We start from the raw sequence: 22548 nt of genomic DNA, 5'->3' as shown, positions 1-22548 counted from the left end.
AGCAGGTATATTTATCTTACCTGTTCTGCTATGCCTGAGGCATACACAGAACTCCATATAAAAACGTGCACTGTAGTGCATTTGGTTTGATGTTGGAACTCACTAAAAAAACCAGATTGCCATTGACCAGTTCCTCATGTGTAACATCCCCTGCTCATCGAAACCTCAGGTGGAAGAGGCACTGGCAGTTCATCTCTGAGACTACGCTGCCAAGACCAATGTGGTCTTGTGAGGAAAATGAAATTCACTGACCTGAATTGACACATGGAATGACAATCCACAACATAAAATGACCTCCGTACAGACTGGTACAGACAGGTAGCCCACAGCAGAGCAGCCAAGGAGTGAAACGGCATCTCTCTCGCTTGCATCAGAGAGAAAATGGTTTCCGTGGGTCATCCTTAAAGGTACTTGGATAGAAAAGCTTGGAAAAAAAAACGTAGCACCTATTGCTGACCCACAAAACCAAAACCAAATTAAGAAGGACAGGGAGTTTGGTTCCTAATACATTCCCTCCCACTGTTTTGCATTCCTTTATTCCCTCCCGCTTTTGTTTTCCCCGTTGCCCTCCCCCTTAACAAAAAGGAGGGGGAATAGAGCTCAAGTCAAGTTCCATCTTCCAAACTACCCAGCAATGAATGAACCATCAGCTTCTTGGCTTTCCTGAAGTGTACATCAAAATGCTCATAGTTGCAGCTGGACTGGTGGTGCAAGTTACTCTGCAGACACTCTTGGCTTTGTAAATAGTTGTGCTGACCCTGCTGGTAGGGTTTGTTCTGGGAATTCTTAGATGGAACTCCCTAGAAGAGAAAGAAAAGAAGAGCTGGTAAGTCAGGAGACACCTCCGAATGCCTTCGCAGCACCACTGCCAAAACATCACCACTCCTTTATCTCCTGTTTTTCACCTTCAGCAGATAGTTTGTTATGGTTTTCTGCTGGGCCAGAGCTCTGCAGTAGAAAGGAATGTGAGATATTCACTGTCCAAATAAAGCTACTGCTAGTCATGTGGTAAACCAGGAAAATGTAGAGCCCAGATGCAAGATGGTATCTCCCAAACGCTGAACAGATTTCACATCACAACCAGCCTTCCAGCTTCACACCAATTGTTCTTCATTCTATCTCATGCTGAAATGCAGCTGCCACTCCCTCCAAAGGGGTTTTTCTTTTCTTCTGCTGTTCCTCCTGAAGATCCTTCCTTCCTCCACATTCCTGATTCCTGCCTGACAGGCTCACACCACTGGAATCCGCACGATGCAGCACCCAGGCTGTTGGCTGTCCTACCACAGAATGCTTGCTGCTTTCTCAGGCTACAATGATCAAAACTTAAAGCCAGCGAGTTCTGTTTCCATCTGGCTGCACGAGGTGCCTTTTCCCCCCCACTCTGCATTCCTACACAGCAAAAATTTATTACTGAGAGCTACTTTGGGTTACGAGACAATAAAACAAAATTCCACCTGCACCTTTCAAAAGCTCCACTGTACAAGTGAAAGTCAGACAAACCTGAACACAAGCAGCAGCTCCTGATGCTAACTTCAAAGGCTGCTCAGCGTTAAAGGCACGTTTCTGTGAACCCTGCAGCTGGCAGCAAGCAACAATTCAGTTCTTCTCAGATTCTGAACACATTACATTCTCCTGTTGCTTTCAGTTTACAAATTCCTGCCACAAAGTATTTCAGCAACTTCCCTCTTCTGGTGGCCAGGTTGCCCTTTTCTGATTTCTAAAAATGTTTCAAATTTCCAGAAAGGTGCCCTCTGATACATTCTGCAAGTGAAACACTTGCTGGAAAAGCAAGAAGAGAACAGAGCCCATAAGGCATCAGCTGTCCTGCCCCCCTGCAGGATCCTCCTGCCTGTCACAGGCCATAATAAATAAGCTGGGGGGGCAAAATGACATCACGAGGCATCCAATTTTTAAGAACTGATCCATTTTCATCATCGAATCCTTCACGTGCTGCCATTCAGAGCCTGGTTACACATTCAGCCATTCCATCCGAGGCAAACTTAAGGCCCAGAACACTTCATGACAATGCAAACACTCACCAGACATCACAGTCAACAAGATATTTGATTTCTGCACGAAAAGCACGCTGTGAAAGCGTGTGCTCAGAAGCAAAGATTGGTCAATATTTGCCAGGGTTCCCTCAGAAAACATTTCTGCCTTCAGTGGGGCACTATTCAGTAAGTTGCTGTGAGAAAGGAGGCTGTCACATTACCTGGACTATACATTCTCCATTTCCTGGTCATGATCCTGTTCCTCTTCTTCCTCCTCATCTTCTCCTTCCTCCTCACCTCCTTCTTTCTCTGTAGGAGCTTCCCCATCTCTTGCTATCTCCTCTACATGGGCCAGCATGTCAGCCATCAGAGCTTCCTCCAGCCTCTTCCGCACCTGCTGCACCAGCTCCTCTTGCTTCCTGCCCCCAAATCAACCAACATCGACATTAATTCTCAAAGCTACTTCAAGCAAAAGAAAGACTGCTCATAGACAAGGCCAGGCAGAAAAGCAGGACTTGGAAAGAGCCTTCAGCAAGAGCTGCACCATTAAAAAAGAAAAAGCCTGGCATTAAAACGAGGTTGAAAGAAACATCTCCATTTCTCCGTTGAATATTTCAACGTTACAGCTCCTTTTACCTCAAAGCCACGTAATGCAATGTAAAGAATTGGTCAACAAACTGCAGTGTGTGGGATTCCTATTTCATCTCAGCCACAGGAAACCAGAAAGCTATAAACAGACTGCTTTTCCTGGTCATTCATGTCTAAATCACACCCCACAAATGTCATCCTGTAGTTCAAAAAGATCGACCAGCTGAACAGTCCAGACAATTCCTGCTTTTATGCACTGTCAATGAATGTGAAGTAGTGTGATTTCAGGTTTGAGAAAGGAATATACCAAAGACATTACCAGGTGCTTAAAGCTGAACCTGACCAACTCTGATTTGTTGAAAGCAAGCTGCAGCCACTCAAATTGCATCCTTGTTCACTGCCACAGCAGTGGTTGATGCTTTTGGTTGGTGCTGTGCTGACACAGGAAGGTAAGATGGTGAAAAATACACCTGGTGTTTTCCCAAGCATCCAATTTCTTGAGAGGTGCCCTAAGCCACGTTACTCAAACTCAGACACCTTTGTCAATTAAAGGAGACACACTGATATGAAGAACAAACACGAACCTGAAACCTCAGAGTAACTGACCACAGTCCAAATAAAAAATAATGTGCTTTAAGTACAGGACTGTGTGAGAGCTGCTTCGTGCAAGGATTTTCTTCTGCTTTTCTGATAGAGACACTTTCAAAGCCATGCTCTACCAGAGGATTCAGCTTGCCACTGAACAGAGAGAGCGCTGTTCTACTAGAGGAAAACTTTTCAAGACAGTATTTCTCTGATTGATACCTAATATCTTCATCAGTCACCATAAACGCTTTGCAAAGTGGCTGTGAAGTGTTGAGCCACACGCCAGGATTCTTCTCCACGGCTGCAGACAGCTGCCCAGTGATGGGCATGGTGCTGGTGTGCAGGGCACTGGCGATGGCAGACAGGAGGGTCTCATCAGTGCAACCAGGTCCAACCCCTGCAAGGCAGAGAAGTGACAATCAGCACTGCACGACATGCAGCAGATCAAACAGAAAGCACTGCTTAAACGTTAATGGCAAAGCAGGTGGCGTTATTTAGGAAGCCAGCATGACCTAAATCTCAATCCTGAATGCTTTTCATAGCACCTGCACAACTCCAGCCCCCCAGATCCATCCCTCGTTGTGCCACGTGAAACACAGCCTGGGAGTGGAAGCGGTTTGAACAGGCACTGCTTCTGGAGTACAAACAAACACAAGTCAAGCAACTTTGCCACTTCCTCTCATTATGCTGCTGTATCCCCTAAGGACAAAGGGAGGTCACAGGGCACTAACAGCTGCTGCTGGAGGAAGAGTGGTCTGAAGAGCTCAAGCACAGCACCTCTGGATCATGGCTGGAACCGGAGCTCAGGGCAGGCTGATTACCTTGTAAACCTTTAGGCAGGTCCATCGTTTTCACCAGCTCCTCTGCGATGTCAAAAGCGTTCAGCCCGCTTAATTTCTTCTCCCAGAAGAGCTGCCATGAAAGAAAGCATTGATTGGTACACAGAAAGAAATGGAATCAGACACAGCCAACACTTGCTGGCTACAGAAGCAGGCAGGGCACTGCTGCAAAGGTTGGAGTCGTTGCAGACAGGGCTCTGCCATGCATGAAGGCAGGGAGCAAACCTCACTGCCCATCAATCCCACACCTCATCCTGATTTACTGCCTTGAGGGCTTTGCCCCCGAGGAGCAGAACATCTCTGCTTCTTTACTCTTCTGCTCTCTCTGTCACATGCCACAGAACTGAAGTTAAGGAATGCAGAACTCATCTGAGCATTATTTCACTCCTCTCCTGGCATTCATTAGAACCATCCCAGCTCATCCTGAACGCTTCATTACAGGTTCTCCTCAAACTCAAAGGCAGGAGAAGCCGTGGTTTGGTGGGGAGATTGACAGAAAAGCTGGGTACACTTTCATCTCTCAATCTGCCTGTAAAAGGATGATCAAGGAATAGCTGGAATGCATTTTTTCTTGCAATAAAGCCACTTTACCCAGGTAAGCAGGCCACACACCTCCTTTCATGCCTGACAGCATCCATGTGTTACGAGCTTCTAACTGAGAAATGAGGACTGCAAAAGCCAAAACACTTTGGGGCTGGTTATTCTCTCACCTGTGACTTTCAAACAGGTGGAATTTACAGCAGCACACGATGGCTTACAGGAGGAGCAACAGAACTGCCAACATACACCCTTCCTCCTTAGGAAATGATGTTAGAAACCCAGCAGCCTGGCTTTAAAACGTAACCACCACTCCATTTCAAAGAGATCCTCCACCATATTTCACTAAGGTAAGTTCTCAAGCTTGCATCAAGTCCTCAGTGTGAGATGTAAGAGTATTTTATAAGGTATTTTTAATGAAATCGCTTTCCTCTTTGTGTGATACACCTGCAAGAGCCTAAGATATCCTGCTAATTGGTACCATTGACAGCATCTGAACAGACTAATGAAGCTGAACTTCTAGTTTCCAAAAGGCACAAAGATAGGCTCACGACAGGAAAGGATTCACAGAAACCCTGGTGTGAGCTCTGTGCAGGCAGCAGGCTGTCAGCTCTGGGCAGCACTAATGAACTGAGAACGCCTTCCAAAGGCAGCTTTGAACACACCAGCCTCACTTGAACCAATGCCCAGCTCCAAAGCTGCATTGGTCCAAGCACACTCTTTGCATCCTTTCACTTGACGAAATTAAGCTGAAAGATTCCCTTTACCATTGGTTTGTTTCCTTGCTGGCAAATATACAGCATGAGAAGAAAAACAACAGGCAACTTTGTCACAGTGACATTCCAAGTGAGTTTCTGACTGTACTCAAAGAGGTGGGGACAGCCAGCAATGACAGAGCCACCTGCAGGGGGACCATCCTGTGCAGCACATCACAAGCACCACAGAGGAACAGGGACTTCTTGAGACACAGAATTTGAACATTTTGTAATAGCTGCACTAAAAATGGTGATGAGGTCCAAGTTTGTAGATAGGACTTGAATTAAGAGCCTGGAGCACCCTAAGCTTTCTGTAATCTTGCATTACTGTGCTCTCTGTCCAATGTTACAAACTCTAGGCATTTTATTTCAGGACTTCTCAGCAGCAAAAGTCAAGTTAGCTCTGCAGGGAAGGACCTGGTGGATGAGAAACTGAACGTTGAGCCAGCAGTGTGCTCATGCAGCTTGGAAAGCAAATGGTATCCTGGGCTCCATCAGAAGCAGGGACAGGGAGGTGACTGTCCTTCTCTACTCTGCCCTCATGAGGCACCATCTGCAGTACTGCATCCAGGTCTGGGGCACCCAATACAAGACAGGGAGCTGTGGGAGAGGGTCTAGAAGAGGCCACAAAGATGAGCAAAGGCCTGGAGCAGCTCCCCTCCAAAGACAGGCTGAAGGAACTGGGCTTGTTCAGCCTGGAGAAGAGAAGCTGCAGGGTGACCTCAGTGCAGCCTGCAGTACCTAAAGGGAGCCTGCAAACAGGAGGGGAATCAACTCTATGAAAGGGGAGATGACAGCAGGACAGGAGGGAATGGTTTGAAGTTGAGGGAGGGGAGATTTAGATTGGATGTCAGGGGGAAGTTCTTTGCTATGAGAGTGGTGAGGTGCTGGAACAGCTGCCCAGAGAGGCTGTGATGCCCCGTCCATCCCTGGAGGTGTTCAAGGCCAGGTTGGATGGGGCCCTGGGCAGCCTGGGCTGGTACTGAATGTGGAGGATGGCAGCCCTGCCTGCAGCAGGGGGTCTGGAGCTTGATGATCCTTAAGGTCTCTTCCAACCCAACCCATTCTATGATTCTTCTGGAAAAGCAGCCTCTGAGCTCCAGGCCTCACCTGCCGGGGTTGGTCCACAGCTTTCTGTGGGTCACTCTTCACCTTATTGCTGGGATGGTTTGTGATCTTTGTGACAGGCTGTTTGAAGATGGAGGCCGTCTGTCTGACGGGCAGCGCCGTGTTCAAATCAGGCTTGCCCTAAACATTTCAAAACAAAAAGGAAGCAGAAAATGCCATAAAACATTTTACATTTGCCAAAATACTACTGCAGCTACAAGGAGGCACAGCGTGCAAAAGCAGCAGCACTCATGGACTTGAAAACCTGCCTGATCTGTAGCAGTGAGACTGCTGAAAATGCACACAGTACCCCTCAGATCTCACCTAAGGCCTCTCAAACATAACCACACCTTCCCCTCCTCATCTAATTCATACAGTTTTATTTCTATTTTGACAGAATTTAGGAGTCAGAACATTGGTTTTACGTTCTGATGTGACAAGCCACCTTTGGGTCACTAAACCTAGATACAATGTTGGTAATAATTAGGAAAATCTGTTATGTGGGATTTAGAGAGCAGTTTGTGAATCCAGAAACCATCCTGACCTCTCTGGTTTTATTTGCTGGCATCCACTACTGAATTACAACAACACAACTGGAATCAAGCGCTCTTCTTTTCTACAAACCTTCAGTTCTTAACAAAACTCAAAAAAAAAAGCACTGATAACCATCAGGTTGGACTAGATGAACTCAGTGGTCTTTCCAACCTTAACGACTCTGAGGTTTCACAGCACCACTGCGCCTTGAGTTACACAGGAATTGTGCCATTTAGATCTGCCCTGCTCATCTGGGAAGGGCTGTGGGACAGGCTTTGCTCCCGAGAATGCAGACATACTATGTGCTCAACCTATTTATGAGGTGTAGAAAAGGACTAAGGACAAATGCTGCGTGCCACAAGCTCACGACGGCTGTTTGTACCCACCATCCACACAGTGCTGCCTCCTCACTTAATCCCAAAGGTGAACGACTTACTTTGGCTTGGTTGGAACAGTCGTAGCGCATCCTCTGCCTGTTCTTGTTCATTTTACTCATCAGCATTTTCCCCGTGCGGAAATCAAAAGTGCTCAGGTCCATGGAGCTGCCCAGGTAGCGAGCCAGCTGGGGTTTGCTGCGGAACTTCTTACCACTGGGGCTGGAAAAGCACAGAAAAGAGATCAGGAGGGAGAATGAAACCCTCTGCACTTCAGCACAGCGGCTGCTTTAAGTTGTGTTTCTCTTCCTGAGCTCACGCTCAGCTCAGGATGGGCATCGCTGCACTCACGTCAGCTTCTGGTTGTTACTGGGAGAGACAAACGGAGCAGAACTCGTTGGGATGTGTTGGAAACAAAAATTTAGACCTTATATAAATAAAGTATATGTTGTATTTTGCTGTATAAATTATGCTATATAAATTAACAGCATAATTAGCAGAATAACTGGAAACGACGGCGCAGGGGCAGCTATCACTCAGTCATCTCCAATAACAACACCTGTTTCCAAGGATAATCTCCTTGTGTCTGAGAGGTACCATAAGTCCTCCCCAGCTCTGCTGTGCAGCAGCAAGGAGGAGGAAATTCACTGCCAAGGAAATGCGACGCTTAGCTGATGCAAGAATTAAGGTCAAAACCTTACAAAACTCTCAATTGATGGCAAAACAGAAGAGATTTGTTTTATGCACCTGATTTTACATGGACACTACAAGCTGGCAAGCACACACAAACCACTCCACCTCTTGTTTTATTTTAATAACAGCAGAGCCCTTTGCACTACAACAAAAAGCACTAATGGAGCCCTTTTGTACTTCGTGCATAAAGCAAGAAGCAGTCAATGCACTGTGACTGCAGCGAGAACTACAGACCCCGAGCACAAAGTCGTCCTCACATCTCATTTAGCATCACAACAACGCTGCTTTCTTCTCTTAATTTCTCTCCTTTCTGTTACTTTGCATCTTTAACGTGCCAAGTACTTCGCTTCCTGAGGAGCAGAGGACAGCAGTGCGCATCCAGCAGGCAAGGTGTGCATACAGTGCTCCATACAGCCTGACACAGGCTCTCCCATACAGCCACTGCAGGTTAAGTGAGTGAAAAACACCCAAAACTCCAGCTGAGCCCTCCCCACATTTGTCCATTTCCTTCTATCATGCAGCAGTCAGCAGAGCTAGGACAGATCCGTCACATCACATGGGAGCAGGATTATCTCCGAGTGCATGCTGCTGCTTTTGGGTCGAGGTAACCCCAGATTGCACACATTACAGGCTCCATTTGCTCCCCTCGAGGAGGGAGAGGGGTGTTATCAGCACAACTTGCACCCGTCGGACACAAATGAGCACGGATGAGGCTTCAATGCCTTCTGGAGTCAGTTGGAGATCTGTAATTAAGTCACCTTCTGTTACTCCTGAAGCTACAAACGCAGTTTCTTGCTCATGGATTTCTACTAAAAGGCCAAGAATAACTGGAAATAATGAAGCTGTCACAGGCAGAGGGAAGCAGCACTGCTTCAGCAATGCAGAACACCCCCCAGCGCTGCGGTGCTGAGATGCTAACAACCTCTCTGGGGTCTTCTTTAGGGCAGCTCAAAGGAAAAAGCGTTTTTCCACCATATTATCTGCTTCTTTGAAAGCTCCATAGCAGGACAGTCTGGAAAAAGCAGTGTGAGCACAGGATTTCTAGTGCCATGGTACTGAATGGCAGGAGCAAGTCAATTAGTGTGGGGAAGGGAAGGGAAGGGAAGGGAAGGGAAGGGAAGGGAAGGGAAGGGAAGGGAAGGGAAGGGAAGGGAAGGGAAGGGAAGGGAAGGGAAGGGAAGGGAAGGGAAGGGAAGGGAAGGGAAGGGAAGGGAAGGGAAGGGAAGGGAAGGGAAGGGAAGGGAAGGGAAGGGAAGGGAAGGGAAGGGAAGGGAAGGGAAGGGAAGGGAAGGGAAGGGAAGGGAAGGGAAGGGAAGGGAAGGGAAGGGAAGGGAAGGGAAGGGAAGGGAAGGGAAGGGAAGGGAAGGGAAGGGAAGGGAAGGGAAGGGAGCCAGAAGGAACCAGATGATTAAAAACTCTCAAAACAACCCTCCTGAAAGGGAAAGTCAGTACACATCATACTGAAAATATCAGAGGAAGAAAGGCTCCATCCCTGTCTGCGTGCAGAACGGCTGGCTGTGAGCTGCAGAATGCTCAGACCAGAAGATGGCATCAGAGCAGGACGAAGCAGGCAGGAACAGACTGGATCCAGACATCAAATTTGAAACCGCTGCTTCAAAACACAAAGGGAGCTGTATGCTGTGATCCCCAAAGGAAGAACCAACTCCAGCAGGGCTCTGGGCTGAGCTTTCGCTGCTGACAGCGGAGTCAAAAAGAAAAGCTCCTGCTGCATGAAAGGCACGATGCTGCTTCCTCTTCTGAGACCTGCAGCTCCCATTTATTTAATAGAAACAGAAATCCACCGAAGGGAATATTAAAAATAACGTGCTGAGGGCTGTGCTGAGGTGCAAGGTTCTTGTTCTGCCACTTCAAAGCGTGGGGGATTCCAGAGCAACAGAGCCAGATGCACTCCGAGCACGTTGCACAAAGCCTGCAGCTCTATTTGTCAGCATGCACTCTAGTAATTCTGCAAGGGATCCGAAGAACAGCTTCTAACTCAACTCGGCTTACAACTAAAACAACCCTGAAATGACTCAGAGCTCCGTCCCTCCTCCCTGGGGAAGCCTGGCCCAAAACAAAAGCACTGAGGGGTTAAAGAGAGAAACTTTTATCCCTGTGCAATGGGGGAACGAAGCTGCGGAGCTGCTGCAGCTCGGGGGTGCTGAGAGGGTCAGAAAACAAAATGCAGCCAAAAACCCCCACTGACAAAACTCAGCAGGTTGTGCTTCCAACGAGGCACGAGGCACAGAGATGGTGCTCCAGCACTGATGGAGCTGACGTGACTTTTAATGCGTGAAAGAGGAAATTTCTCTCTTTCCAAGCACAGAGCAAAAGCTTTGCTTTATCTTGGGTTGGTTTTCTGATACACGAAGACTCAGAAGAGACCCAAAAGAAAGAAATTTTGACGCAAAACTGCAGCAATCAACCTCTTGCGGATGGGACTGCAGGTCCTGGCGCTGCGAGCGCGGCGCCGAGCTGGGAATTCCCTCCTCCCACACTTCTCCCCACCCCTTAAAAAGCAGGGAACCACGAAGCCACCAGCGATTCCCACGCCGCCCATCAGCAGCCACACAGCATTTTCTGTACCCAGGGCTGACAGAACGGCCCCACAGAGCCCTCGTTTGCTACTCGGGGACGCTGTGGGTGCAGATGGGTTGGATGCATGCAGCCCATTCAGGGCACGTGGCCGCCAGGTGCCCACTCTCTGTGCTCAGCTCAGCCTTTGTCTCTGTGCTGCCAGCAGCGCTCCCTCCTCCTGCCTCACTCCACGAGTCTCCTCCCCTCTGCTCTCCCCATTTCGCATCCGCCAGATCCGAACAACTTGGGAAGCGAGGGAACAAAAGGCAAAAAAAAATTAAAATGAAATAAATCCCACCAGCTCACTCCGGATGTTGCCTGCCTTTCAATGAACGTAACCGACGTCAGAAGGGGTGGGTGATCAGAAGCATATGCTTCAAGCCTCGTGATGGTTATAATGCTAAATGCTTTTCCTCCTCTTCTCACTCTTTTCCTCCTCCGCTGCCTGCATCCCACCCCACCCGAGGAACTCCATGCCACTACTCCACTGTCCCCATTACCGGTGGCAGCAGGTCCTGAACTCATCCTGGTGCTCCCACACCTCTATGGGATGCAACCAGACAGCACAGACACAAAAAGCAGCAGGGCAAACCCAGCGGGACCAGCTGAGCCCTGCAGCCACCTCTTCTTATATCCCGGGGTGCTCACAGGGATACCCACACATCAGCGTCTCCGTCCCCCATCCCTGGCACCCTGCTGACAGCCCACAGCTGTTTGAGCCACAGCAACAGCCCACCCAGAAGCACCACATCCACATGGCTTTGCTCAGTGGGCCACCGAGGGCACAGACCCACAGCTGGGCCACGCAGAACATCGTGACTGAACGGGCCACCAAGGACATGGGGCGTGCAGGACGTGGCCCCATAGGCAGACACAAGCACCGCTGCACACAGCAGCCGTAAGCCCTCCTTCCTCTCCTCGTGTGGGCACAAAGAGCCTAAAAACCACGCAGCCAGAACTCTCTCAGACTTCATGAACTGACACGATTCCCTTTGCGACGCGCAGAGCAGACCCTCCACCCCTGCTGCACCATCAGCCCCACTGCACTGACACCACCAAGCACTCCTGTGCTGCTCCACCAGGCGAGGCTGGAGGACAATTCCCTCCAACAGAACACGACGCATCTGCCTCCCAAAGCAAACTCCACACGGAACAGAAGGCATTTAGGGCTACACAAGGAGATCTCCACACACGGCAGCCACAAGGAAAGCGATCCGTGCTGCCCGCGCTGCTCACCTTGGATTGGTGTTAATCCCCAGGGCTGGTGATCTCACACGGGAGCGTTTGTTTCCAGTGATTTCTGATGGGAAGCTGTGCACGCAATTGTCCACGCTCACTGCATCCGTGTGCTCAGAGCAGCTGGGTGAAAGGAAACAGCCAGGTAAGCAACAGGCAGAAATAGCAGAGGTATTCATAAAGCGCCGCTGGTGTGTTTGCCACTCTGAGGTGGTTCAAAATGCAACAGTAACTGAAAATTAGTGCAGCGGGGCCGCGTTATACCTTTCATCTCTGTCCAAACTGATAGAAAGAAAAAAATCTATTATACCTTGGGAGTAATATGGCATTTATCCTCTCCCCTGCTCTGTGGCTCTGAGAGCGCAACTCTACAACGAAGCCCCTGGGAAGCAGAACAACCATCTGCACCCTCAGCTCTGCATGTGGGGCTTTCCCTTCCCTGGATCCAACACTGTTTGGGCACCTCCAGCATCAGACCCCACCAACGAGCACTTTGCTGCTCTGCTCAGTGCACGATGCTAATCCCCACCATCAGAATGCGATGGTGAAGATGAACACCATGTGTGCTGAGCTGACAGCACATCCCACCAACCACAAGGGCTGGGTGAAAACAGCCTGGCACCCACACTGAGCTCCTCCAGCCCTGGGTCTGCCCATGGGGCAGCAGCTCCTGGTGTTGGAAGGAAGATCCACATGGCCCACACACGGCTGCACAAAGCGTTCTCATCTCCCATCTCCTCCAGGCAAAGCAGGTGAGCGCTCTCCACGCTGCTGAGCTCTCTGCCTGCCCTCACAGCACAGTCTGCTGCCTTCACTTGACCCCAAAGCAGCACAGGACAGGCGGTGGGAGCAGCCCTGGGATGATGGGATCCTCATTCTGACACCTGGAGCACCCAGCACCCATCGGACCCACTGCCCTGCAGCACTGCGAGGGGATGAGGGCACTGTGAAGGGATCATCCCACAGCACCCAGCTCCTGGGGCAGCACAGAGCAGGGAACCAGCAGCCCCCAAAGCAGTCCCCCAACACCCCAAAGCAGCCACGCAATGACCCCAAAGAGCCCTCAAGCAGCCCCCAATGATCCTAAAGCAGCCCTCCAATGCCCCCAAAGTGCCCTAAAGCAACCCCCAATGACCCCAAGTAGCCCCCAACAATCCCAAAGCAGCCCTCCAATGCCACAGTGCCCTAAAGCAGCCCCCAGTGACCCCAAGCAGCCCCCAACGCCCTCCAATGCCCCCAAAGTGCCCTAAAGCAACCCCCAATGAACCCAAAGAGCCCTCAAACAGCCTCCAATGACCACAAAGCAGCCCTCCAATGCCCCAAAGTGCCCTAAAGCAACCCCCAATGACCCCAAAGCAGCCCCCAAAGAAGCCCTCCAATGCCCCCAGTGCCCTAAAGCAGCCCCCAATGTCACCAAGTAGCCCCCAATGATCCCAAAGCAGCCCTCCAATACCACAATGTGCCCCAAAGCAGACCCCAATGAACCCAGAGCCCTCCAGCAGCCCCCAATGACCACAAAGCAACCCCCCAATGCTCCAAAGAACCCTAAAGCAACCCCCAACGACCCCAAGCAGCCCCCAAAGAAGCCCTCCAATGCACCAAAGTGCCCTAAAGCCCCCAACGACCCCAGAGCAGCCCTCCAATACCACAACGTGCCCTAAAGCAACCCCCAACGAACCCAGAGCCCTCAAGCAGCCCCCAATGAATCCAAGCAGCCTCCAATGACCACAAAGCAGCCCTCCAATGCCCCAAAGCGCCCTCAAGCAGCCCCCAATGACCCCAAGCAGCCCCCAAAGCAGCCTTCCAATGCCACAACGTACCCCAAAGCAGACCCCAATTCCCCCTAAGCAACCCCCCAAGCCCTAAAGAGCCCTAAAGAGCCCTCAAGAAGCCCCCAACGAACCCAACGCAGCCCCCAATTCCCCCAAAGCAGCCCCCCAACGCCTCCAAAGCGCCCTCAAGCGGCCCCCAACGCAGCCCCACATCTCTCAATCCGGGACCCCCCGTCCCGCAGCACCAGCAACGCCTCCCCGCGCTCTCCCCCCCCCGTCCCTCCCTCCTCCTGCCCGCTCCCACCTCTTCCGCTCCATCTCCGCCGCCGCAGACCTCGGCTTCCCCGACTCCCCGCCGCCCCTCCGCCCGCCGCCTCTTCCCGTTCCCACCAACGGCCGCAGCTCCTCCCGCTCCGCTCGCGGCCCCGAGCGCGGCCTCCCCTGGGCCACGCCGCGGCCCTCCCTCGGCCGTAAGGCGCCGCGCTCCGCTGCGCTCCGCCCGCCTCCGCGGTTCCGTTCTCCGCCCCCCCCCCCCCTCCGCCTCCCTCCTTTTTCACCGCGCTCCGCCTCTCGCGGGGTCGGGGGCGGCGGATCCCTCCGCCCGGGCACGCCGCGGGATATAGTCCCTGGGTAGGGGCTGCCCTTTGGAGACCCCATTCCCCCCTCTCCCCCCCAATCCAACGCGGCACCCCGAGCTTCAAACCTCTCCTTCCTCCATAGACCCCCACAGACCCCTTCTGACACACGCAGCCCCAACAGCCACCGCTACAGCCTTCCCCCATCTCCATTGAGACCCCCCCCTACCTCACCCCCCCCCCCCTCGAATCATCCTCATCCCCATACAGAACTCACCCCCCAGGGATCCCCTTACCCCCATAGAGACCCCTCTACCCCCACAAGGACCCCCCCCCCATCCCCATAGAGACCCCGCCCTATCCCCACGAGGACCCCCCCCATCCCCATAGAGACTCCCCCTACCCCCACATGGACCCCCCATCCCCATAGAGACCTTCCCCACCCCCACAAGGACCCCCCGATCCTCACAGAGACTCCCCCTACCCTCACATGGACCCCCCCCATCCCCATAGAGACTCCCCCCACCCCCACATGGACCCCCCATCCCCACAGAGACTCCCCCGACCCCCACATGGACCCCCCCCATCCCCATAGAGACTCCCCCTACCCCCACATGGACCCCCCCCATCCCCATAGAGACCTTCCCCACCCCCCCCAAGGACCCTCCCATCCCCATAGAGACTCCCCCTACCCCCACATGGACCCCCCCATCCCCATAGAGACTCCCCCTACCCCCACATGGACCCCCCCCCATCCCCATAGAGACTCCCCCCACCCCCACAAGGACCCCCCCATCCCCATAGAGACCTTCCCCACCCCCCCCAAGGACCCTCCCATCCCCATAGAGACTCCCCCCACCCCCACAAGGACCCCCCCATCCCCATAGAGACCTTCCCCACCCCCCCCAAGGACCCTCCCATCCCCATAGAGACTCCCCCTACCCCCACATGGACCCCCCCCATCCCCATAGAGACTCCCTCCCAACCCCACAAAGACCCCTCAGTATCCATATCCTCCCCCGACCCCCTCTCTACCCCCACCCGGCCCCCCCCACATCCCACCCCCCCCACCCCACGCGGACCACATCCCCATAGAGAAACCCCTCCCCCCCAACATCCAATGCCCATACTGACCCCCTTCATCCCCTTCCAATTCCCTCATCCCCCCTCCATCCCCGCACCCCCCCCAGCCTTACCCCAACGCCTGGCGCCGCGCCCCCCCTCGCTGTCCCGGCAGCGCCGTTTTGGGCATCCTTCCTCCCCCCCCCCCCGGCCGTCCGTTCCCGCCGCTCTGCCCGCGCAGCCCCTCTCGCCCCCCGCCCCTCCCGCTCGCGCCCCCTGCAGCCCCCGGGCTGCAGCGCACAGAAGGGGGGGAGGGACAGAAGGAGGGCTGGGTGGCTGGGTGGTCGTGCCCTCGGTGGGCTGTAAGAGGACGCAGAGGCTGGATAACGACCCAAAGCAGCCCCCAATGACCCCAAGCAGCCCCACAGCTCCCAATTCGGGACCCCCCCCACCTCCACAAGACCCCCCCCCATCCCCGTAGAGACTCTTCCATCCCCATTGAGACCCCCGCCTGTCCCCACAGGGACCCCCCCCCAACCCCACACAGACCCCTCAGCTATCGATATCCTCCCCATCCCCCTCTCTACCCCTACACAGACCCCCCCCACCTATCTGTCGGGACTGGGGGGAGGGGGAGGGGGTGGTCGTGCCTTTGGTGCGCTGTAAGAGGACACAGAGGCTGGATAACTGCTTAGGAAGCGAGGCTATAAATGTTCTGTATAGGACCACCTTAGCACAGGGTATGGATGGACCACCATAAATGGGCCATGCAGGGATTGGGGAATGAATGGGCTGTGGATGGGTGAGGAATGAATGGGCTGTGAACGGGTTAACAAAGGTGTGAGCCCATGGGTGAGCTGCGAAGGATGCAGGGTGTGGATGGGCTATCATGAATGTAAGGTATGGCCACCAAGGACGTGGATCCATGCGGGACATGGGGAGTGAATGGGCAACCATTGGTGTGGCCCTTTGGATAAACCATACAGGATGAAGGGCATGGAATGGCCACTGAGAACGTAGGGTATGGATGGGTCATCAGCACAGCTCCATGGACAGGCTGTGAAGGATAGGGGTGATGGATGAGCTGTCAGTGATGTGGATGGGCCACCAAGGACGTGGATCCATGCGGGACATGGGGAGTGAATGGGCCACCAATAGTGTGGCCCCATGGATAAACCACGCAGGATATAGGGCATGGAATGGCCACCAGGAACATGGGGTACGGATGGGCCACCGAGGACATTTATCCATGTGGGACATGGGGAGCGAGTGGGCCACCAAGGATGTGACCCCATGGATAGGCTGCGCAGCCATGAAAGGCCACCAAGAATGTGGCCCCGTGGACAAGTCATGAAGGATGTGGGGAGTGAAGGGTCCACAAAGGCAATGACCTCAGAGACAGACCGTGCAGGGCATGGAGGCTGAACGGGCCACCAAGAACATGGGGCATGGATGGGACATCAAAAGTAGGAGCTCGTGGACAAGCCATGCATGGTATAGGGCATGGATGGATCACCAGGGACGTGTGGATATGGATGGCCATGCAGGACATGGATGGGCCACTGAGGACACGGACCCCAAAACATGCTGTGCAGGACAGCCTGACACGGAGCTTCTTCAGCCTGTTGGATCTCCCAGCTTTTCCTTTGGCTCACAGCCGTGCAAAAAAAGCCATCGTTGTTTTACTTAAGGAAAAAAAAAAAACAACAAGACACAAGAAAAAAAACGTGGCTCATTGGTTTCAAACGAACGCAGCAGGGAACGCGAGGAAGGATGTGAGATGTGTGCTGGGGACGAGAGGAAATCCAGTCCTGCGTGCGGGGTGCAGGGGGAGAAGCTCATAACGGCTTCAGAGGGGTGGCTGTGCCCAGGGGTGCAGGGCTGCAGTTGTCACACAGGAAGAATTTTCTATCTCAGACACCTGGCAGTGGAGATTGGGCCTTTCATCAGCGCAGAGCTCGCATTCCACGTCACCAGGGTTGTTTCTCTTGGTTTGTGTTTGTCTCCTCCAGGATGAACGCTCAGGAAGCATCTTGCTCTCCTCTCGTTATTCCCTGCAATCTCGAGCACACAAAGCTCTGACCACCAGCACTGATCAAAACCACATCGTTTTTCATCAGCCTACTTCCCCTTTTTCCCGTTGCTTTTTTCCCCCTCTCTTCACAGCAAAGCAGCCGGACTGAAACACAGCTTCTCCACCAAGAATAAAGGTTGGTGGACAAGCCGTGCACGGGAATTGAGGCACAGCATTCCCAAATTTGCTCTTTTTCAGCGCAGCAAATGGGGAAATGAGGAAGAGAAGCTGATGGAAGCGAGGCTGCTGTGCTGGAAGCAGAGCCTGAACCCCACAGCCCTGTGTACAGCAAATGGCCCTCAGTGGCGTTTTATTTAAGAACAAACTGCACGAGATGGGGAGAAACCGTGGCGCAGGTGGGGATGGAGACACCAACCTGGAGACACCAACCTGCTTAATGCCCACCGAACTGCAAGGAAGAGCAGTTGGAAAAGGAATTTTTCCTGCAGGAAGAGGCTATGAAAGGAAGATGTTCAGTTCTCCTGGGACGGCAGGAAAAGTTTGGAACTCGAGGGGAAAATATTCTGGCGTTCCTTTGGGAATGCTGCTGAGGTACAGAGGATGAAGCGTGCGGATCTGAGCGCGCTGGGCTGCAGGAGCAGCCGATCCTCCACCCCGCACGTCGGGTTTCTGCTCAGCCCCTGCCGCGCCGTGCCATCTAGCGGAGCTCCTGCTTGTGACACGGCGGCTTCCTCTCGCAGGTCTTTGTCTGACCCCGATTTCTTCCCGTGCGACATCAGCTCATTCTGGAAAACAACGGGTTGAAAAGAGGCGATGGGCGGATGTGAAAAACTGGAAAGGTCAGCCCTGGTAATCAGACGGTAAGGACTCGGATTTTAACAGCAATTTGTCTGAGAACAGAAGGATGTTTCTGCTGGGGAATTTCTCTCGTGGAAGTACCAGAGATGGCATTAGCAAGAGGCTGATCCTAGGGCTAATTACAGACAAAACCATCATTTGAAACGCAGCAGAAAACACGAGCAGCTGAACCATCGCCAAAGGGCAAACAAATCCAAAGTCCACGCGTTTCTTGCCCTGCCTGCCCGTGCACTCAGCTGGCGTTTTGAGTGTGCTTCTCTTTCAGTACCTCCCAACGCAACCCGCCGTGCACAGCAGCACTGCCGCCGCTGGGTCCCTGCTGACGACAACTGTCTCTCATCAGAGCTGCAGCCGGAGAACTCAGGGCCACGGCGGAGCAGCGGGAAGCAGGGACGAGCCTTCGCTCCCAGCCCTTCTGAAGGCTTCTCCCAGCAGCAGGAGGAGCATCGGCCGCCCACGGGGACGAGCCCGAACTCGGTCAGGACTGCAGGCGGCAGCAGCAGCGCGTTCTGCCCTTCGTGCCTGGACATGCAGAGCAGGTAAAAGCACGGGTTGACGGCTCGGCTCTGATTTAAGCACGGTGGCGACGTGCGGGCTCACCTGACTTCCACTTTCAGGGCGGTTTGGGTGAGAATGGATCGACGCCTCTGTGTGCAGCGCAGGGCTGCGATGCCAGAATTTCACGGCGCCTTTGCCTTTCAGAGCCTGGAGTTCAGGCTCCAGCCAGCCAGGTGACGGCAGCCATCCCACCACAGCCTTCAGGAGCACCCAACTGCAATGAGTTTTGTACAGGAAAACACTTGATTTTCCCCATACAGCCAATGATCAACGCTGCTGCATTCATGTTAAAGCAGTTTTTCTGTTTGGCAGTTGAAGCATCCTGCTCAGTGACACCATTTAGCCAGATTTTACAGCAGTGTTCCACTTAGAACAGCGTCACTGCGAAGCCTTCAACCCTAAATGCAACACCCAAGCAGCACCATCACTGCAACCAAGATGAAATCTTCCCTAAGGAGATGCTGCTGAGCCAGGAATCAGCACCTTGCTAAGAGCAGCTCAAAAACTCCAGCAGCATCAACAGGAGCGAGCAACAGCTACAGCAGTTGGTGCCTGAGGAAACTGGAGGGGAAACAAAGCAAACCTGTGCACACCCTCCTTGGGGCACGTGTTAAACAAGCTGAAGACACAACAACAAACGTGGACACAGCAACACCAACGTGTCGTTCACTTGATTTATTTTGTACATCAGCTTCATAAATTACTTGCATGAGGCCAAGATCAGCTGTGGAAGGGATCAGGAGAGCACGAGGCAGGCTGTGTGGGAAGCAGAACGTTCACAGCTGAGTGTTCACAAGTGTTTGTGGCAGAGTCAGGGGCACCACAGCCTCTTGTAGAATCTGTACTGAGCATTTCAAGTTCACCTCAAAGCAGGGTTCTCAGCAGAAGGCTCCGAAACACTTCAATCCAGCAATACGTTTCCTACAATGAACACAGAGCAGTCATTAAGAGGCACTTCCTGCAAAGTACAGCAGCCAACACTACAGACAGAGGTCAATAAACCTCTAATAACACCCAGAGACAAATTTCTGCTACAGAAGCCAACACCAGAATGGAGGCTTTTAAATCTCTTTCGAAGGAACCAGAGGCCACCACAGAAACACCCTTCTTCTCTACAGCAACGTGCTGTGCATAAGGATCTGGAGAAAGCAATACTTGAAAACAGGGAACATAAGCTGTGCTCTCAGGAACGCATCCATGTTCCCACTGCTGGCTCAGGTAATTTTTAAGCAAAGAAAACCCTTACTGAGTGGCTTAATTGCTCCTGTGTGATCTGAGGGCTTTTCCTCAGCCTTTTCCTCTCAGTGTCTTTAAAATAAAGCAAAAAAAAAAGCATAAATTTTATACCTGCAGCAAGGAATAGCATAGAATCATAGAAGGGAATATAGAACAAAGTAGTTCTAAGCCTGCTTACCACCTGTGTGTGCATTTAGAGGCTCAGCAGAAGGAACTAATTGCTGCTTTAGCTCGACGGATGGTCAGTCTTATAAGACCCAGAACAGCACATTCCATATGTAATTTAAAAGGAATGGGAAGAACACACTGAGAAAGCCAATTTTCCAATTATTTTTAGTACTTTGTAGCCAGCACTGAAAGCTTAGCTTATTTTTGATGATTACACAGAAGAGAAAGGCATCTGAATAGGTCTAACAACAAAGTCTTGACCTTTAAGCCAGTGTAGCTAAGATTAGAAGTAAATGGATCTGCCTGAAGTCCTAATTTACCCCAGAGGGCTCAATTTCACTTCTCAAGAACCAGAGCACACTGTGGAAAATACACTGCTAACAAAATAACCCCTTGAAAATGATATTCTTGGTTATGTTTCATCCTTCTGAAACCCTGTGAAGCGCTGCCTGTTAAAAACCAGCAACAACAGAGAACAAAACACCGAATCATCAAAACAAGGAACAATGTTTTGGACCTGGAGGAACAGGACAACATATCAACCATCCCTGCAGGCATTCAAGGCCAGGCTGGATGTGGCCCTGGGCAGCCTGGGCTGCTGGTTGGTGACCTGCACACAGCAGGGGCTTGGAACTGGATGAGCACTGTGGTCCTTCCCAACCCAGGCCATTCTGTGATCACATCCAAGCAGCTTTACAACTCCAACTCACAGCTGCACAAACCAACCTGACTGTCAGAGGGAAGCTCAGTCTTCAGTTTTATACTTCCCACCGATGTAGGGGACGTACTGAAGGATGAGTTTCCAGTCTGTGATCCATATCACACCGATGCCAGCTACACCACCCCACGTAACGAGGGTGGGAGTCCTAAAGAAGAGATAGAAAAGGTGAACAGCTTTAATTCTCCCCTGGGAAAGGTTTGGCAAAAGTTGAGGGAGGAGAGATTGAGGTTGGATGTCAGGGGGAAGTTCTTTGCTATGAGAGTGGTGAGGTGCTGGAACAGCTGCCCAGAGAGGCTGTGATGCCCCGTCCATCCCTGGAGGTGTTCAAGGCCGGGTTGGATGGGGCGCTGGGCAGCCTGGGCTGCTGTGAAATGGGGAGGTTGGTGGCCCTGCGTGTGGCAGGGGGTTGGAGCTTTGTGATCCTTCCAACCTGGGCCATGCTGTGATTCTGTGATTCGGGAAATTCATCACAGACAAGAACTACCTTGGCAGAAACCCTGCAGGCACTCCACGTACAGGAGGCAGCATCCAGAACAGCCGAAATGTCGCACAGCAAAGCTTTGAAATGTTTTTTATTCAAAGGTGACACTGAAAAAGGACCTTCGAGCCCAGCTGACGGCCCTCCCATAAGGAGACACAGAGCTGTGCAGCAGCTGCGCTCCCTTCAGGGGGGAAAAGAACCACCCGAAGCCCCTTCCCTTCACTCACCCCATCCCCTCCCTCAGCCCAAGGCGCAGCTTCGACCCAGCCCGCCGCTCACCAGTTCTGCAGGAGCTGAACGTAACGCGGCCCCACCAACTTGCTCAGCATCGCGCAGCCTCAAAGTCACCCGCACTGCGCATGCGCCACCGCGACGCCGAGCGTCGAAGGACCCCGGGGCTGTCCGCGGCGCTGCCTGAGCGCAGCCGTGTTGTCATGGCAACGGGCCCACCGCCTTCATGCCGAGTGGGCCTGTGGCCTGTAAAAGGGAGAAGTGAATCACAGAATGGCCCAGGTTGGAAGGGACCTCAAGGATCGCGAATCTCCAACGCCCTGCCACATGCAGGGCCACCAACCTCCCCATTTCACAGCAGCCCAGGCTGCCCAGGGCCCCATCCAACCTGGCCTTGAACACCTCCAGGGATGGATGGGGCATCACAGCCTCTCTGGGCAGCTGTTCCAGCACCTCACCACTCTCATAGCAAAGAACTTCCCCCTGACATCCAACCTCAATCTCCCCTCCCTCAACTTCAAACCATTTCCCCCTGTCCTGCTGTTATCTCCCCTTTCCAAGAGTTGATTCCCCTCCTTTTAGGTACTGAAAGGCTGCACTGAGGTCACCCCGCAGCCTTCTCTTGTCCAGGCTGAACAAGCCCAGCTCCCTCAGCCTGTCTTCATAGGGGAAGGGGTTGGGGCTGTCCTCACTGCGCTGCGGGGTTGCAGATTAGGCCCTGACCCCGTTGTGGGGCTGAGAGATGAGCCTGAGGGGCCAGGCCTGCCCTCACAGCAGTGCAGGGGCTCTGTGGCTGTGCTGCAGTGAGGAGGGAGGCTGCACAGTGAGGGCTCAGGGGGTGTGGTGTTCTTGTGGTGGACGGGGATCACAGGCCCTGAGGGCCGGCCCTATCCCTGCACAAGGGCAGAGGTGTGGGCTGTTGGCCCTGTCCCCATGTTGGAGGAGGGAGGTGACCCCCGGGACCTGGCACTGTGTCCAGATGTGGAGTCCACAGTACAGGAGGGGCATGGACCTGTTGGAGAGCAACCAGAGAGA

The 22548-nt window shown here is 52.8% G+C and overlaps 2 protein-coding genes across 2 annotated transcripts; both read right to left on the bottom strand.

Annotated features, from left to right (window-relative positions):
* Nucleotides 1-2217: 2217 nt before the first annotated feature.
* Nucleotides 2218-15415, bottom strand: MBD3 (methyl-CpG binding domain protein 3; the record flags this gene model as incomplete). Its single annotated transcript, XM_079546825.1, has 7 exons — nt 2218-2410; nt 3384-3561; nt 3986-4076; nt 6406-6543; nt 7373-7532; nt 11817-11939; nt 15360-15415. The coding sequence occupies 7 exons, from the start codon at nt 15413-15415 to the stop codon at nt 2218-2220; spliced, it is 939 nt and encodes a 312-aa protein (XP_079402951.1).
* Nucleotides 15416-19338: 3923 nt separating this feature from the next.
* Nucleotides 19339-21611, bottom strand: UQCR11 (ubiquinol-cytochrome c reductase, complex III subunit XI; the record flags this gene model as incomplete). Its single annotated transcript, XM_079546912.1, has 3 exons — nt 19339-19597; nt 20807-20946; nt 21562-21611. 2 exons carry the CDS (start codon nt 21609-21611, stop codon nt 20826-20828), a joined length of 171 nt encoding a protein of 56 aa, XP_079403038.1. The 3' UTR covers nt 19339-19597; nt 20807-20825.
* Between the last annotated feature and the right edge of the window lie 937 nt (nt 21612-22548).

Source organism: Tetrao urogallus (genome assembly GCF_951394365.1).
Source record: "Tetrao urogallus genome assembly, chromosome: 25".
Taxonomy (NCBI): Eukaryota; Metazoa; Chordata; class Aves; order Galliformes; family Phasianidae; genus Tetrao; species Tetrao urogallus.
This window is presented reverse-complemented; position numbering and strand designations above follow the sequence as displayed.